The sequence below is a fragment of the Phaeoacremonium minimum genome (genome assembly GCF_000392275.1).
Source record: "Phaeoacremonium minimum UCRPA7 unplaced genomic scaffold PA7_03_scaffold_592, whole genome shotgun sequence".
Classification (NCBI taxonomy): Eukaryota; Fungi; Ascomycota; class Sordariomycetes; order Togniniales; family Togniniaceae; genus Phaeoacremonium; species Phaeoacremonium minimum.
Window position 1 is genome coordinate 296,462 of NW_006921494.1, and position 15,602 is coordinate 312,063.

Below are 15,602 nucleotides of genomic sequence, written 5' to 3' on the forward strand. Positions count from 1 at the left end.
AACGATCTTACGGCAACCGCGATGGACGCATCTTTGAACCTTCTTCGGGGATGTCGCTTCTCACAGAACTCACGTACAGCTCGGTGATTGTTGTGAAAGAGCGGGCGCTAACACGTCGTTCCTGCGTCCTGCTTACTCTGTGGGGGGAGTTTCCCGACAAGGTTCTGAGCCCCAATCCGGAGCTTTTTAACAGACACACCACATTCGTTCCATTCGAAAAATAGCAAATTTACATATGCTCAAGAAGATGACAATCCTTTTCGAATAAGTCTATCGAGTATCAGCATTATAAGCGTGCCTGACGTCAAGATGGACGCCAACAGAGACATAGACCATGGGCAAGAGGATCGTGGCCCCGAGCTCAAGCGCAAATATCCTCCTGTCGCATCAGAAATTGCACACGATATTCGCAGGATGCGTCCCACGGATGAATCACTCAAGAACTTCACTTCGGGCTCTGCCGATGTCTCGGATCACGACGTCGATGAGAACAAAGTTGTCGACGACGTTTTCTAGGAGGAAATGAGAGCATGGCGTCGGTACCGAGCGATAGAAGTGCCGGACGAGACACCAATGATCCCGGAAGAGCCGCTGTAGGACCGGCCCAGTCGACCATGTGTACCTCGCAGCAGGCAGCCCGACATGCTCCAGCAGGCTGAGGCGAGGAACGAGACTCGAAGCAAGCTACGAAGACCAAAGGAATATCAAGCCCCTGAGTGTCCTCTTCGTATCCATCCTGTTGGCACGTGGCACCTCAACCGTTTGGGCATTGATGTTCGAGACTTCGAGTTGGAGAAACACCATCTGGAACGACGGAAGAGGGCTGCGTCGAGTTAGGGCGGCATTTAGAATCAGCGCTTGACTTTGTGGACATGAGCGGGTTCCTTGTATGAGACGGCACTTGCGTGCTTCAGGGGTCCTTGAACACCAACATTGAATCGCAGAAGGATTGTTAAGGACACGGGGAAAATTCCAATGCTTTCAAGTCCTGTAGTGCACTGAATGTGAGCGTAAAGGCGTAGTTCCTTTTAAGTATTGACTCCGGTTGAGTCCAGGACGGCGAACATTGAACAAGATTAAGCTTAAGTCCGGATATGTAGTCCTCTGCAGGGACCTGCTATTGCCGAAGAGAGCTGGGGGATGCTGGGTGCCGCTCCGGCCGTTTACGCGGTTACAAAGCAGGGGTGGGTGCTTACTCGTCCCTCAAGCCACCCAGCAATAAAATGCCGAAGATTGCCTGCAAAGAAGCTTTAAATCCTCCGTTCAGCAGGGGCTGTCGCTGATGCTGCACTGCTGCTCATCGGAACACCCGTGAGACTTCTGATACCCGTGCCAAGGATTGCTGCCGCTCCCGAGCTGCCGAAGGTATGGGGAGCCGACCCACGGAAAAGCGCCCCACAGCTATGCCGAACAACGGCACCGACCCTGACCCCGACCCCGAGACCGGGGCGCAATTCCACGAGAACCGAGATGAGATCCGGAAACCGGCACAGCACCACACAGACGGTTCTTTCGATGGTTCCTTTGCGGGAACGTTGCGGAACAGGAGTGAGATCTACAGTACGCCATGGTATCGGCGGCGTGACTACTTCTTGAGCGGATGGACGGACGCTTCCATCTGGAGAGCGGCTGTACGTCTCTTAAGGCTCCACTGACATATACACAAGGTTAGGCAATCGCTGACAAGCGTTGATATTAGACTGTGGAGATGGCGGCCACTGCCACCCAGGTGTATATCAGCGGGCAGTTCGCAGTCACGATTATGAATTACCACAATGCCCAGATCGCCGCCTACGTGGGCATCTACAACACACTGCTGCTGGCTGTGTTCATCTACGCATTTGCCCCTGCATCTGGAGGCCACATGAATCCGCTTATTACCTGGGCCACCATGCTGTGCGGGCTTTGCCCGGCGTCCAGAGGTGTCATCTACATAATTTTTCAAACAATCGGCGGGGCCTTGGGAGGCGGCATGCTCCTAGGCTCATGGGGCAAGGCGAGAGCCGATGCGTATGCATCTCACGATCTAAATGAAATGTCCAAGGGTTTGCTAACTCCGCGCTTGGTAGACACATGGGCGGCGGGTGCTTCTTCGATGCATCGGAGATTAGCAGCGGGCAGGTGCTGTTGACGGAGATTGTGTGCTCAATGACTTTGGTGTAAGTTCATGGATACACCAGCAATACCCTATCATGTAGGTCAATAGCCACACCATGATCTGACGATGCTCCCGACCATAAAGGATCCTCGCATACGGCACTGGCCTTGATCCGCGGCAGAAGCAGGTATTCGGCCCTCAACTAGGCCCACTGCTGGTTGGTCTCGCTCTCGGAATCGTTTCGACGGCCACGACGGGCACAACTCCAGGATACACAGGAGCCGGCGTCAACCCGGCGCGATGCTTCGCGCTGTCCATTGCCAGAGGTGGCTTCAAAGGTAGGTCTCATAGGTGGGACTCAAGGTAATCCATGAGCTGACTCGAGCTCGGTCCAGGCCACTGGATATGGTGGATTGGTCCGGTGAGTTGAAGCGAACCGTCTCGTGTAATGCATTGTGGATCGTGGTTTTGACGGCCTATAGGCGATCGGCGGCTTATGTGGTGCAATGCTCTACAACGCCGCTCCTCCTTACCACTCTGACCACAAGAAGCAATGATAGCTACTTTTCAAAAGGAAACATTGAGGGTTTCCCGGAAGATTCGACCAACGTGACATGCTCTCTGAAATTTAGGAAGACGAAAAGACACAACTTGATAAGTACTGGTCATTAAGGCAAAGGTTCATCATTGATGGTGATGGAGCAGTGTTCGGATCGGAAAAAGGGTTTGATCCGGCAGCCATGTGAATGGGGTGAGATGGGGCTGGGAGCTGCCTGGAAGCGTGGAAGTGGTCGCAAGGATCTACAGAGCCAGCAATTGGGCCAGTTCAGCCTTGCTAGGCAGGAGAAACAGGCAGGAGCCAGGACATGGACGGGAGAAGGAGCGGCTGGAGAGGTTGGGAAGAGAACGGAAGATTCTATGCATTTCGGTTTGCTTTCTGCGAGGCTTCAAGACTCCATCAATTGGTTCCCATTTGTTGGTCTTCTCTGGGGGCTGGTTTGCTGGCTTTCTGCAAGGCAACCCGGGAGCTTTGAGCGGGCAGTTGGGGCTCTTTTTGCAGGGTCCTAGGTAGTCTCGTAGTGAGGAAAAAAATAGGTGGAGGTGCCTGTGGTGCCTTTTGGTGCCTTCCCCAGCTGGCTGGCTGCACAAGCTTCACCCGCCAGGTAAGCAGCCAATCAGGGGGCTTCAAAGGATGGGGTGGTTGCCGTGGTGGCGATGGGAAGCGAATCAGAGAAGAGCATGGAAGGCTGGCTGATAGAATCCGATAGAATCTCGACCTGCACAGCCGAAGGCCCACGAAGGCCCACGAAGGCCCAGGGGGTGCGCCCAGACAGCTTTTTAGCTGCCGCAGCTACTTTTTCTCTCCTCCTCCTCCTCCAGCTATTTCTCTCTCCCCAATCTTCCTTCTCCTCCATCATCCGCATCAGCAGAAGCTTCTCCTCACTCTCTATTCGCCTCTCTCAAGCGTCTAGATTCCCCCCCAGAAAAGGTTCAGTCGGCCTTTCTCCCCAAACAGTGATACCCTAATACACATACTGGTGAGTGCATTCCCAAGCTTATACAGGTGCCCCTCATCGCCGTCAGCAAGCAAGCTCTCTCGTCCCCAACCTATCACTACATATACATCTTATCAGCCTTGCCATTGCTGCTCTTCCCTGCACTCCTTCCACAATTCCCGGAAAACCTCGCTCTGTCCACTGTCAAGAAACTGCTTTGCGGTTCTGTAGCTCCTGAGCTCAAGAAAAACTGGTGCCTGCGTCTGCAGACTGAGCTTGGAGCCTTGCCTCGCCTTGCCTTGTCCGCCTGGTCTTGGCAAAGTTTCCACCAGTTTCCACAGCTACCACCGCCTCAACCCTCTTGATCCTTCTCACCAAAATTTAAATCTCCAACCAACCCCTGTGGACATCAGCAACTGACATCCCTCATTATCAGTTTTCACGACCGTCACGACATATCACTACCCAAGATGTCTGAGACTTTCGAGTTCCAGGCTGAGATCTCTCAGCTGCTCTCTCTCATCATCAACACCGTCTACTCCAACAAGGAGATCTTCCTGAGAGAAATCATCTCCAACGCCTCAGATGCTCTGGACAAGATCAGATATGAGGCCTTGTCCGACCCCAGCAAGCTGGACTCCGGCAAGGACCTCCGCATCGACCTCATCCCCGACAAGGAGAACAAGACCCTCACCATCCAGGATACCGGTATCGGTATGACCAAGGCTGTAAGTACACATGAATCGATTGCCCATTGGGTTTTCACAGCATCATGCTAACATCACGCTTCAGGATCTCGTCAACAACCTGGGTACCATTGCCCGCTCCGGCACCAAGCAGTTCATGGAGGCCCTCACCGCTGGCGCTGATATCTCCATGATTGGTCAGTTCGGCGTTGGTTTCTACTCTGCCTACCTGGTCGCCGACCGTGTCACCGTCATCTCAAAGAACAACGATGACGAGCAGTACATCTGGGAGTCCAGCGCCGGCGGTACCTTCAGCATCACTGCCGATACTGAGGGCGAGCAGATTGGCCGCGGTACCAAGATCATCCTTCACTTGAAGGATGAGCAGACCGATTACCTCAACGAGAGCAAGATCAAGGAGGTCATCAAGAAGCACTCCGAGTTCATCTCTTACCCCATCTACCTCCACGTCCTCAAGGAGACCGAGAAGGAGGTCCCTGATGAGGACGCCGAGGAGGTTGAGGAGGGCGACGACAAGAAGCCCAAGATCGAGGAGGTCGACGATGAGGAGGAGGAGAAGGAGAAGAAGCCCAAGACAAAGAAGATCAAGGAGTCCAAGATCGAGGAGGAGGAACTCAACAAGCAGAAGCCCATCTGGACTCGTAACCCCCAGGACATCAGCCAGGAGGAGTACGCTGCTTTCTACAAGTCCCTGTCCAACGATTGGGAGGACCACCTTGCTGTCAAGCACTTCTCAGTTGAGGGTCAGCTTGAGTTCCGAGCTATCCTGTTCGTTCCCAAGCGTGCTCCCTTCGACCTGTTCGAGACCAAGAAGACCAAGAACAACATCAAGCTCTACGTCCGCCGTGTCTTCATCACTGATGATGCCACTGACCTCATTCCTGAGTGGCTCAGCTTCGTCAAGGGTGTTGTCGACTCTGAGGATCTTCCCCTGAACCTGTCTCGTGAGACTCTCCAGCAGAACAAGATCATGAAGGTCATCAAGAAGAACATTGTCAAGAAGTCCCTGGAGCTTTTCCAGGAGATTGCTGAGGACAAGGAGCAGTTCGACAAGTTCTACAGCGCCTTCTCCAAGAACCTGAAGCTGGGTATTCACGAGGACTCTCAGAACCGCAACGTTCTTGCCAAGCTGCTGCGCTTCAACTCCACCAAGTCTGGCGATGAGCAGACCTCTCTGGCTGACTACGTCACCCGCATGCCTGAGCACCAGAAGAACATGTACTACATCACTGGCGAGTCCATCAAGGCCGTCTCCAAGTCTCCCTTCCTTGACTCTCTCAAGGAGAAGGGCTTCGAGGTTCTGTTCCTGGTCGACCCCATTGATGAGTATGCCATGACTCAGCTCAAGGAGTTCGAGGGCAAGAAGCTTGTTGATATCACCAAGGACTTCGAGCTTGAGGAGACCGAGGAGGAGAAGAAGGCCCGTGAGGAGGAGGAGAAGGAGTACGAGGATCTCGCCAAGGCGCTGAAGAACGTTCTCGGCGACAAGGTTGAGAAGGTCGTCGTCTCCCACAAGCTGGTTGGTGCTCCTTGCGCCATCCGCACTGGCCAGTTCGGCTGGTCTGCCAACATGGAGCGTATCATGAAGGCTCAGGCTCTCCGTGACACCTCCATGAGCAGCTACATGTCTTCCAAGAAGACTTTCGAGATCTCCCCCAAGAGCTCCATCATCAAGGAGCTCAAGAAGAAGGTCGAGGCTGATGGTGAGAACGACCGCACCGTCAAGTCCATCGTCCAGCTGCTGTTCGAGACCTCCCTGCTTGTCTCTGGCTTCACCATTGACGAGCCTGCTGGCTTCGCCGAGCGCATCCACAAGCTGGTGTCTCTCGGCCTGAACATCGATGAGGAGCCCGAGGCTTCCGCCGATGCTCCTGCCGCCGATGCCTCTGCCCCTGCGGCGGAGACTGGCGACAGCGCCATGGAGGAGGTCGACTAAATGGCTGTCGTTAAAGGTTAAAGGCGATAGGCATAAAAGTGGTTTCGGAGTTGGAACGGATCTTTTTCGGCTTTGACACCCCGACTTGCATCTTTGCTACCTTTTTCTACCATAATGCTGGATTGGGACCTCCCCGGGATGTACTCTTACAGTTTCGCATGATACACCGCCTTTGATGACTCAGGTAGAACATGAATGAATTCGTCTAAAGAACTTTGTCTTCTTTCCCCTTGCTGCAACGTGTCTGTGATATGTCTGTTATTGTTTGTGAAGTGGCGTGAATTACAAATCTAAGCTCTGAGCCCTTCATCTTCGGCCTTATGTATTAGGGTTGGTGGCACAGTGATCGAAGATACGGCAGTCTCGCATATAATTGGAGCTAAGTCCCGTATCTTGAACACACTTCACCCCCTTTCACAACCTGAGTGTGTTGACAAATACATGATGACAGCTACTGTTCTCCGCGGGGACAATCTGAAGGTGCCAGCTTGGCGCAAACAAAATTGGACAGAGTCAAAATTCTTTCGTCTGGTCGAAGATGGCTCGGTTATGCGTGGGCCAAAAAGCCTATCTGATGCCTGTCCGGCAAGTGTCGTTGCTACCCTACCGCGGATTCCCAGAAAGAGATCAGACTGACCGAGTGAATGAATGCTTGTCCCTGACGAAGAACAGCAAACGGCTATGATAGGGCTGAAGGATACGAACCAGTAATGCACACAGTCTCTGACGCTTGCTGGAGTCGGTTTGCGCGGTGACTGCCTGAAACGGAAGAGCAGGTGAATAAGGGCCGGTGGGAGCTCCCCTGCTCCATCCTCAGAATTCTCGAGGATCAGGCAGTTCTCATTCTTCTCGGTTGCTTCTTGCTGTTCCTGGTCTTGTTTTCAGAGAAGGAGCCGAGCAGAGCAGAGCAGCTTGTGAACTCGCCGTCGATTCTTACCAGTGGCAAGCCCACACTTCACCAACATGTCACTCCCCTTGTTCTCCCGCAGAAAGGCGCCCCTGTTAAACTCGAATGGGGACCACCGCCCGTCGCCGCCCTCATCCGCCTCTGCCTCCACCTCCACAGTCACCATGCCGGCGCCCGAGAGCCCGATCCTGCCGCCGGCGCACTTCCGCGTGATCATCGTGGGCGGCGGGCCCGCGGGCCTGGGCATGGCGCACGCGCTGGCGCTGGCGGGCATCGACTACGTGCTGCTGGAGCGCCGCAGGGAGGTGGTGCACCCGGACGGGGCGTCGATCGCGCTGTGGCCGCATGGCGTAAGGATCATGGACCAGTTCGGGCTGCTGGAGCAGGCGCGGCGGCTGTACATGCCCATCAAGTCCAAGTACAACCTGCGCCCGGACGGCTCGCTGAGGGAGAAGAATGATATGTTTCAGGCGATTGAGACGAAGTGAGTTCCCGGAAAGGAGTGTGATGGTGGACGGGGAGGACATCTGACAGTTTGACAGCCATGGACACCCCTGGATGCTGTTCCGCCGGACGGAGTTGCTCGAACTACTTTATAACAGCATCCCCGACAAGGAGAATCATGTGTTCCCAGAGACTGATGTCACTAGAATCGACATGGACACCAATGGCGTTCGGGTCTACTGCAAAGACGGGGCTTCGTACGCTGGCTCGATCGTGGTCGGCTGCGACGGCGTCCACAGTTCCGTACGGAGAATCATGCGAGAGATGATGCTCAAGTCCAACAAGCGTGTGGATGATGATGAGATGCCCATGAAGACCTACTACAATGGACTAATTGGCTACTTGCCGAAGATCCCAGGGTTAGAATCGGGGTCAGTCTATGAGGTCCGCGGTGCACGCCAATCTTTCCACGTCCTTGCGGGTATTGACGACGCATATTTCTTCGTATACAATTGCCTCGACCATCCTTGCGATGATGGGAATCGATACACAGACGTCGACGCTGAGGCACTGGCGCACAAGGTACTAAATCAACCGATTACCAAGGATATCAAGTTCAGAAACCTGTGGGAGGCAAAGACATGGGCGAAGATGATTGACTACCAGGAAGGTTTTCTCAAGAAATGGTACTACGGGCGGATCGTTCTGGTTGGAGACTCCGTACACAAGACTACGCCCAACGCTGGCCTCAGCTTAAACACCGGATGGCAGGGCATGGTGGAGCTGACCAATCGTCTTCATGCATTACTGCAGAAGCATCCCAATCCGGATCTCAAGCGCCTCACCGGGGTGTTCAAGAACTATCAGCGAAGGCGAGTAAAGGTTGCGAAGGAGGTGATGCAGTTCTCTGGCATGTACACGCGTGTAGTGGCGTGGCAGAATCCGTTGTACAAGTTCGCCGATCTGGTCGCTCCCAAACTCGGAGGTGATATCGTGCTTTTGGACAACTTGGCCTCTCCGATCGTGAGGAAGGGAATTGTGTTGGATTTCGTGGAGGAGACTGGTCACAAAGAGGGAAAGGTTCCGTGGAGGAATGGGGCTCCGCTGCAAAAGAAGGTGGTACAATGAGTCTCAGCCTGGGAATGAGGAGCTGTCACGCTGCCAGCACCTTCACACCGACCCAGGTTACTATGGACACCGAGAGTAAGTGTAACTGTACAAAAGAGTCCTAGATTTTGGGCCATCGTACCAGCTGTGAAATAATAACATTGAACGAAGGGTTAGACAGTCTGGATATACGTGACAGAATAGATTCCTTGCTGTTTATCGTGAAGACAGTGGCCTTTGTACATTTGTCTTAATGAAATGGTCTGGTTGATGCTGTACTGGTCAAAGTCAGGCAACCGAGAGGCTCAGCCTTGCTCGTTCTTACGGAGATTTACTCTCTAAAGAAAAAGTCTAGTTTCTTCTCCAGTAACCAAGGTGCGCACTGACATCTACCTCTAAGCTCTCGCGCCGGCTCTTTCCGAGACAGTATGGTCATATAATTATTGCGCGGCCCCTGACTTATCAGGACCTTTTTCCCTTTCTAAACAAAAAGCATCTTGCCGTCAGAACGACCGTTCGATGCCGTGACTAACACGACAACCATCGCCAGATCTATACTCGGCACGTTCTCTTCTCCATACCAGGTGACGCCAGGCGAAGGCAGAGTGATATTAGCTGTGACGCTGAACGAGTCAGTACCTTGCGGCACGGAATCGACAGCGACTCCGTCGAGGTACATCTCAAGCTCAATGTCGACGTCACCGCACGCAGATGTGTCAATGCTACCCGTGATCTGAATGGTGTTTTCGGCAACACGCAAGGCGCCAGCCTGCACCTTGGGAGCTTTCTGGCCAGTGAAGATGGTCGTGTTCCCCTTGGGTGGAATCGCGTCGGTAGGCAATTCAGGGGTTCGCGGCGGGGGGAAACGGCCATTGTGGGCCTGCTCAAAGGCGTAGGCGTAGCTGACTAGAGAGCTGTCATCATAAGCCTTTCCTGCAAATGTCAAGTCCACAGGCATCCCGATACCGCTCATGGCCCCCATGGCAACAGAGACCGTGGGGATTCCTAGCTTGCGGATGGCAGCATTACCAAAAGCCCTGGCAATGCCATTCCGCCAAGCAAGCTCTGCGGCTCGTTCTTCATCTTCCACCAGTTGTGGACCGACACCGCCTTGGCAGGGCCAGACAAGGAGATCCAGGGAGTAATTGTCCATCCAGTCTTCAAGGTCATGCTTGCGGCGGCTCTCGAGACCCGTAACAAAGGTCTCCAGACCGGGAACTTCCAGAAGCTTCGTGCCGTTACGGGCCTTTACCTTATCAACAGCTGCGATATTCGAAGTAGTTCGGTTGTTCCACACGTTGGTGTATCGGTCGGGAAGAGTGCCGGGAATCTGGGGGAAAATAAGTGCCCCGTCAACCTCGGTGAGGGTGGTGACACTGCCAGTGTCGTTGACCATGGCCAGAAAGTCATCCCAAGCATATGCATCTAACCCGTCTGGGTCGGTGGTGCCGTTGGCGTAGCTCGGAAGAGGGTAATTCGTGGCCACTTGAATTAAAGCGGGAGCTATCTCAAAGTTTGTTACAGCAGGAAAGTCGACGATCTCCACGATGGCACCAAGGTTTTGCAAAGTGACGCGGGCGTCGTTCCACAGCTCACGCACTCGAGGGTCGACAAAGACTTTTTGCGCAGCTTTGTCATACTCGCCAATGAACATCCTCGGCACGCCGATGCGCTTGCCACTCAGGGCGCTGGCGTCAGCCAGCGAGAGGAAGGAATCGGGACGCACACTTTCAGGACTGGGAAGGTCGACCCACGTCTGCATCCGCCAGAAGTCCATATTCGTATCGTTATCCGTGGCAACTAGAATATCCAGGATATGCATCAGATCCTTGACGCTTCTAGCCTGTGGGACAACAACGTCTGCACTCGGTTGGAGAGGCCAGTTCCCGCGGATTGAGAGAACGCCTCGGGACGGCGTATATGCAACAAGCCCGTTGTTAGAGGCCGGCGCGCGGCCTGAGGAGACGGTCTCCTCACCCATGCCGAAGCCCGCCAAGCTTGCGGCAGTAGATGCTGCGCAGCCGTTTGATGAACCCGAACCAATGGCAGCAGCAAGGAAATCTTTGTTGTATGGGCTGTCTGCTCTACCCCAGACACCCCGCTGCATGCCACCATTGGCCATAGGAGGCATGTTAGTCTTGCCTAGAGCTACGGCACCGCCATCGCGGAGTCGGCCGACTGTGAACGCGTCTTTGGTTGCGGTCAAGTTCCGAAACGCCGGAGAGCCAGCAGCGACTGGTAAGCCTGACATCATGTAGCTGTCTTTAGCCGTGAACGGAATGCCTTCCACAGTGGAGCGGATGCTTCCATTCGTGCTTGCTCGGTATTCGTCAGAGAGCTGAGCTTCCCAAAAGACCGTAGGGTTGATGACTGGGATTGAGTTGAGTCGAGTAGTCCGGCGGTCATACTGGGCATAACGATGGAGGTATTTCGCAAGCAGTTGGACAGCGTTGATCTGACCTGAACTCAAAGCATCTTGAAGGTCATCAATGGTGGCTTCAACAATACTTAAACTCTGAATATCATATTAATTATACGCCATCGTGCATATGTGTTAGTTGACTGACCACTGCTGTTGTTAGAACCAGCTGAGCAATGAGGAAAACGTTGGTATAGTCTCGTAATCTCATTTTGGTGATTGATGACTGCCGTCTAAGATAGCAAGAAGTTTGAGCATATGTGCATAAATCAAGAGATGTAAGAACGTTGACCAACCAGCCGGAGGCGTCGCACGTAATACAACCCAAGACGATGCAGCTTAAGGGAGAACTATATACGGAGCACAAGTTGAGTGTTACGCAGCGGAGACCATAGGTGAAGACGCAAGACTATGTTCGATCTATATATACCTTGTTCCTACAAGTGGCAACTCTTCTAAGTCTTGGACCTATCTCGCATAGTACATGAACGGCAACCCGTCATCTCTAGTGTTAAGAGCATCAGTCCGATAACGCTGCCTCGTATCTGAATTGCCAAGGCTTCATCCTGCAGTTTACATAGATCATGTCACTGTTCTCTTATCTTGAGTGGGCTGGGGCAGGATATTCAAGAAATCGGCGGCTCACCGTCGGGTTTGACCGACTTTTGTACGGAGGTTCTCCAGCACGATACGACCTTGCCGGCACTTGCCCCCGATGTGATCATCTCACACCGGCCCCCGGCCCGAAGTAAGTGGAACAGAACACCGGAAGCTTACACTGTCGGAATTATTCCCAGGTCAAAGTCACTGGGTTGACGGGAAATTCGATTTTGAGTCTACCCAACCCACGCCTACGTATGGCTCGGATAAGGAAATGTCATCACTCGGTTCCTTGTTGGCGATTGTGGGGTAGATGGACGCAAACACATATTGAGAAAACAACGAGATGGTCAGAGTATTGGAAACCAATCTAGTGCCACAGTAGGCTCGTACCCGCGCCGAGACGGGACTTCGATGGGTACCATGTCCATAGACGCCAACTGTCAACCCCAGGAACCAACCCCCCAAGGCAAAAACCCCTCATCTCTTATGTTGCACTAAGAAAGAAGATATCGATAGTCAAGTGGATAGTATTGATAAAGGCTCATGCAGAAGCAGTATTAGTGTCATATCAGGAGACTTGATGCGATCTGTAGTCTGCGGTCAAGGAGCCTGTAGGCCGTGGGGTAAGCAATCTATTGGCCGTGGGCTAAGCAATATGTACGCCGTGGGCCAAGCATCCATGAATAAGCAAGAAACTGGAGTGCCTAAATGGACATCTAGAGACAATCAAGAAGTACACTCACCATTCCTCACATACCATATATATCAGAGCCCCACCTTCTCAACACTATACCGCCAAATTAATCACTTCACCACTTATTCCCAAAGCTACCTTTTTTTTTAAAATAAAAAAGAAACAAGCGTCTTAATCTAAGCAATCTAAGCCTGAACAAGGGAGAATATACTATTATCAAGAATAAATCAGCTTAATACCTAGTAAGTCATACTCTTTAGTCGCTTTTATAAAACCGGACGAGTTGTATAATAATCATTTGGAGATTACCTCAGTTACTTCAAGGAAATGGCCTAGGGTAAGCTTATAGTAGCAAGGCTTATCCAGCTCACCTCATTGATCCGAGTGTAGTGAGCCGAAGTATCTCTGTCTGCAAGTCTGTCGTATTGGCACTTGCTTTGTTTCCTTCCACTTTCATCTCACAATCGACACGGCGAACAGACGTGCCGCAAGTGGTGTTGCTGTCATCCTCATTCTAGACAGCATTCGGCAAATAAGAATGACTCCGAGCCTCTATAACTCCCATCTCTTGTGAGGATTCATACTCGTTCTTGCCCTGTACAGCTATCGGAGATACTTAACATGTTACTCGCCCTATGCCTGACATTGCAACAGGACTATGGATAGATCATTCGAGATCTCCTGCCATAGGAGCGACCCTGACTATACGTAATAGCTACTCAAACGCACTTCTATCAGCACTCACCGTCGTAGTCACGGTTGCCTTATCTAGCCTATGGCGTCTTGTGACCTTCTACCTTCACCATCGGAAAGCTGCCCAGGAGGCCGTAGATTTGGTTGATTTACAACACCAGGTGCTTCTTCGTAATTCGGCTAGTATAGCAGAGTCTATCTTTGAATTTATCAAACTCTACTACACATGGACAAAACACCGGCCCCGGAAACTGCTACGTCGAACAATATGCTTACTATTTCCTGCTCTGGTCATTTTTACTGGTTTTCTGGTCTCATCGATATTAGTATCTCGAGTCTCAGAATCCAGAAACCTAGTAGGTCGCATGGTTCCAAACTTTTGTGGAGATATAACTCAGACTGAATCCCCGGATCACGAACCCTTGGATCACGAAGGGTACCCTCCATTGAAGATCAAGAAAGAGCTGCAACAAGCAAAAGCTTACGTTTCTGAAATGCACCTCAACACATCGACTCTTAGCAACCCACGGTCTATATTCAAATACAAGAAATTGCCCTATTATGTTTCGACTACCGCTGCATGTCCTTTCCCAGATGCTACGAGCTGTACTCTCGGCCCAGATGGCGCCTTTTCCATGATCTCTGGACAGATCAATTCACACGAAATGCCTGGTATCAACGCCCCACGCGAAGACCGTATATCTTTCCAAGTCAACATGACGTGCTCCCCTCTTCGGGATCCAGAAAAGCTCTTCTCTGATTTGTCTCTTGGGGACATCATACAATATATATCAGATCATGCGCCGATTCCATTCTATAACGTCTTGTAAGTTGAAATCGGTTTAAAGCTGAATGTTGCTGAGTCTGACCTAGCAAGTTAGTCTGGATATGTGGCATGACAGAGAGGACCCCGACGACCGTCTTTACGACTGGATTTTCAGGGGACCCCCATCTGAGTTCAATCGCGCGGACTCTGATTTATTTTTCTTCTTTCTCAACAGAAGCACTTCAGGAGATATGATATACGATGAGCGGGTTCTGGACCCATGGTTCTCCGTCACCGACTGCTCTGGCCACTGGGAAGACTGTGACTCCAAGAAGAGGGAAAGCGCATTGGGTTGTGCTATGGAGTGGAATATATGCAATCCGACACTGAGTAGGTGTACGCCTCCCTATGGTCACCTCCGCATGTTTCCCAATCTAGATTCCCTCTCCTTGAGCCCCGCGCAGAACGTGACTACGCAACGACTACTAAAGTTCATTGAGCTCAGAGATCCTGGCTTTCAAGTGAAGTATTTGGGATCAGATGCACTGTGGGCCAAAAATCTCTTCTTAAGTGATTATGGTTTGGGGTTTTCGCCTCCTCTTCCCCAAAATCAGTGGCAGAAGGAAGCTCTCGGCTGGTATCTGACCAGCCTAGTAGTGATTCAAGCTAGTATGATTGAATATGCTTCCAAGGGCCCTGAATCTACAGATCAGATGCGAATCTTTAACCTTTCATTGGAGGATGTCGACGACAGGCAATGTCAAAACCAACTTGTCTCTCTGGCAGGCGGGGCACGGGACTTCAATGCCCTCGGCGTCATCATTACTCTAAGCATCAGCTTCATCGTGATACTCTCAAGCCTCATGGTGGAGCGGCTATCAGACTGCTTTCAAGGACGTGGGCGCTTCGCGTCTGGCAGGATCGCTCGACAGGCAGATAGCAAATTACATTTGCTTCGCATGGCATTGCCGGACCTGGATGACGAACAGGGCGAGTGGCAACTTGGCAAAGGCGGTACTCCTGTTGTAGTGGCTCACGGGTTTATGAAAGACCTAGTGTTGTCGACCACTTGAGAGGCTATAGACATTCCCGAGCTGACACACGCGTGGTTGTGCGAAACTATACTAAACTAGAATACCAGGGAGGGCCACGAAGTGATGAGACATTGGACTCACTGGCGCAATCAGAATCTTGACCTCGTGGAGGGGCGACAAGGCAACGAAATCCCCAAAAAGGCCAAATACGAATCAAGACTGTCGTACAGGAATCAATATCTCAGCCGCAGCTCAGGCAACACGTGTTGGTCAACATCTCAATGGTCAAACTTGATGCAAGAAAACAGAATGTTTCAAAACTTCGAATACATATAATTGGAACTCTGTCCCTCGATCAAATGCAAAATTGTCGTTTTGTTTCGGAAATACTTCAACAGAGATCACGTTTGGAAACCCTGTAAAGTATGAAGAGGCTCGCGGTCGGATCTTAGGCTTTGCTTACTATTCAATTCAGCCTCAGCTGCTATAAGTCATCTCACAGCGAAGACTCAACTGTTGCCATTATCTTCGATTTCAACTGCTTTATCATCCAACTCCTGAGTTGTTCGTATCGACGCAATGACTACGGCAGACTCGACAATAAACCCGGTTCACAGCCTGACGCGACGTGCCGATGGGCCAATGCCCGAAGACAGAGAGTTTTGGAGCTGGCTCGACGGGTATCTCACAGGCATCAT

General features: G+C 51.9%; 4 protein-coding genes across 4 annotated transcripts; 3 read left to right on the forward strand and 1 right to left on the reverse strand.

The window, feature by feature from the left end:
* Nucleotides 1-1,367: 1,367 nt before the first annotated feature.
* On the forward strand, nucleotides 1,368-2,655 carry UCRPA7_8398 (putative mip transporter protein; the record flags this gene model as incomplete). The annotated part of the gene is made up of 6 exons (XM_007920911.1): nucleotides 1,368-1,631; nucleotides 1,700-2,010; nucleotides 2,070-2,159; nucleotides 2,243-2,436; nucleotides 2,494-2,519; nucleotides 2,581-2,655. 6 exons carry the CDS (start codon nucleotides 1,368-1,370, stop codon nucleotides 2,653-2,655), a joined length of 960 nt encoding a protein of 319 aa, XP_007919102.1.
* A 1,409-nt stretch (nucleotides 2,656-4,064) lies between these two features.
* Nucleotides 4,065-6,237, forward strand: UCRPA7_8399 (putative heat shock protein 90 protein; the record flags this gene model as incomplete). The annotated part of the gene is made up of 2 exons (XM_007920912.1): nucleotides 4,065-4,322; nucleotides 4,387-6,237. The coding sequence occupies 2 exons, from the start codon at nucleotides 4,065-4,067 to the stop codon at nucleotides 6,235-6,237; spliced, it is 2,109 nt and encodes a 702-aa protein (XP_007919103.1).
* A 1,071-nt stretch (nucleotides 6,238-7,308) lies between these two features.
* On the forward strand, nucleotides 7,309-8,716 carry UCRPA7_8400 (putative fad binding domain-containing protein; the record flags this gene model as incomplete). Its single annotated transcript, XM_007920913.1, has 2 exons — nucleotides 7,309-7,628; nucleotides 7,687-8,716. The coding sequence occupies 2 exons, from the start codon at nucleotides 7,309-7,311 to the stop codon at nucleotides 8,714-8,716; spliced, it is 1,350 nt and encodes a 449-aa protein (XP_007919104.1).
* Nucleotides 8,717-9,176: 460 nt separating this feature from the next.
* Nucleotides 9,177-11,325, reverse strand: UCRPA7_8401 (putative amidase protein; the record flags this gene model as incomplete). The annotated part of the gene is made up of 2 exons (XM_007920914.1): nucleotides 9,177-11,210; nucleotides 11,263-11,325. The coding sequence occupies 2 exons, from the start codon at nucleotides 11,323-11,325 to the stop codon at nucleotides 9,177-9,179; spliced, it is 2,097 nt and encodes a 698-aa protein (XP_007919105.1).
* Between the last annotated feature and the right edge of the window lie 4,277 nt (nucleotides 11,326-15,602).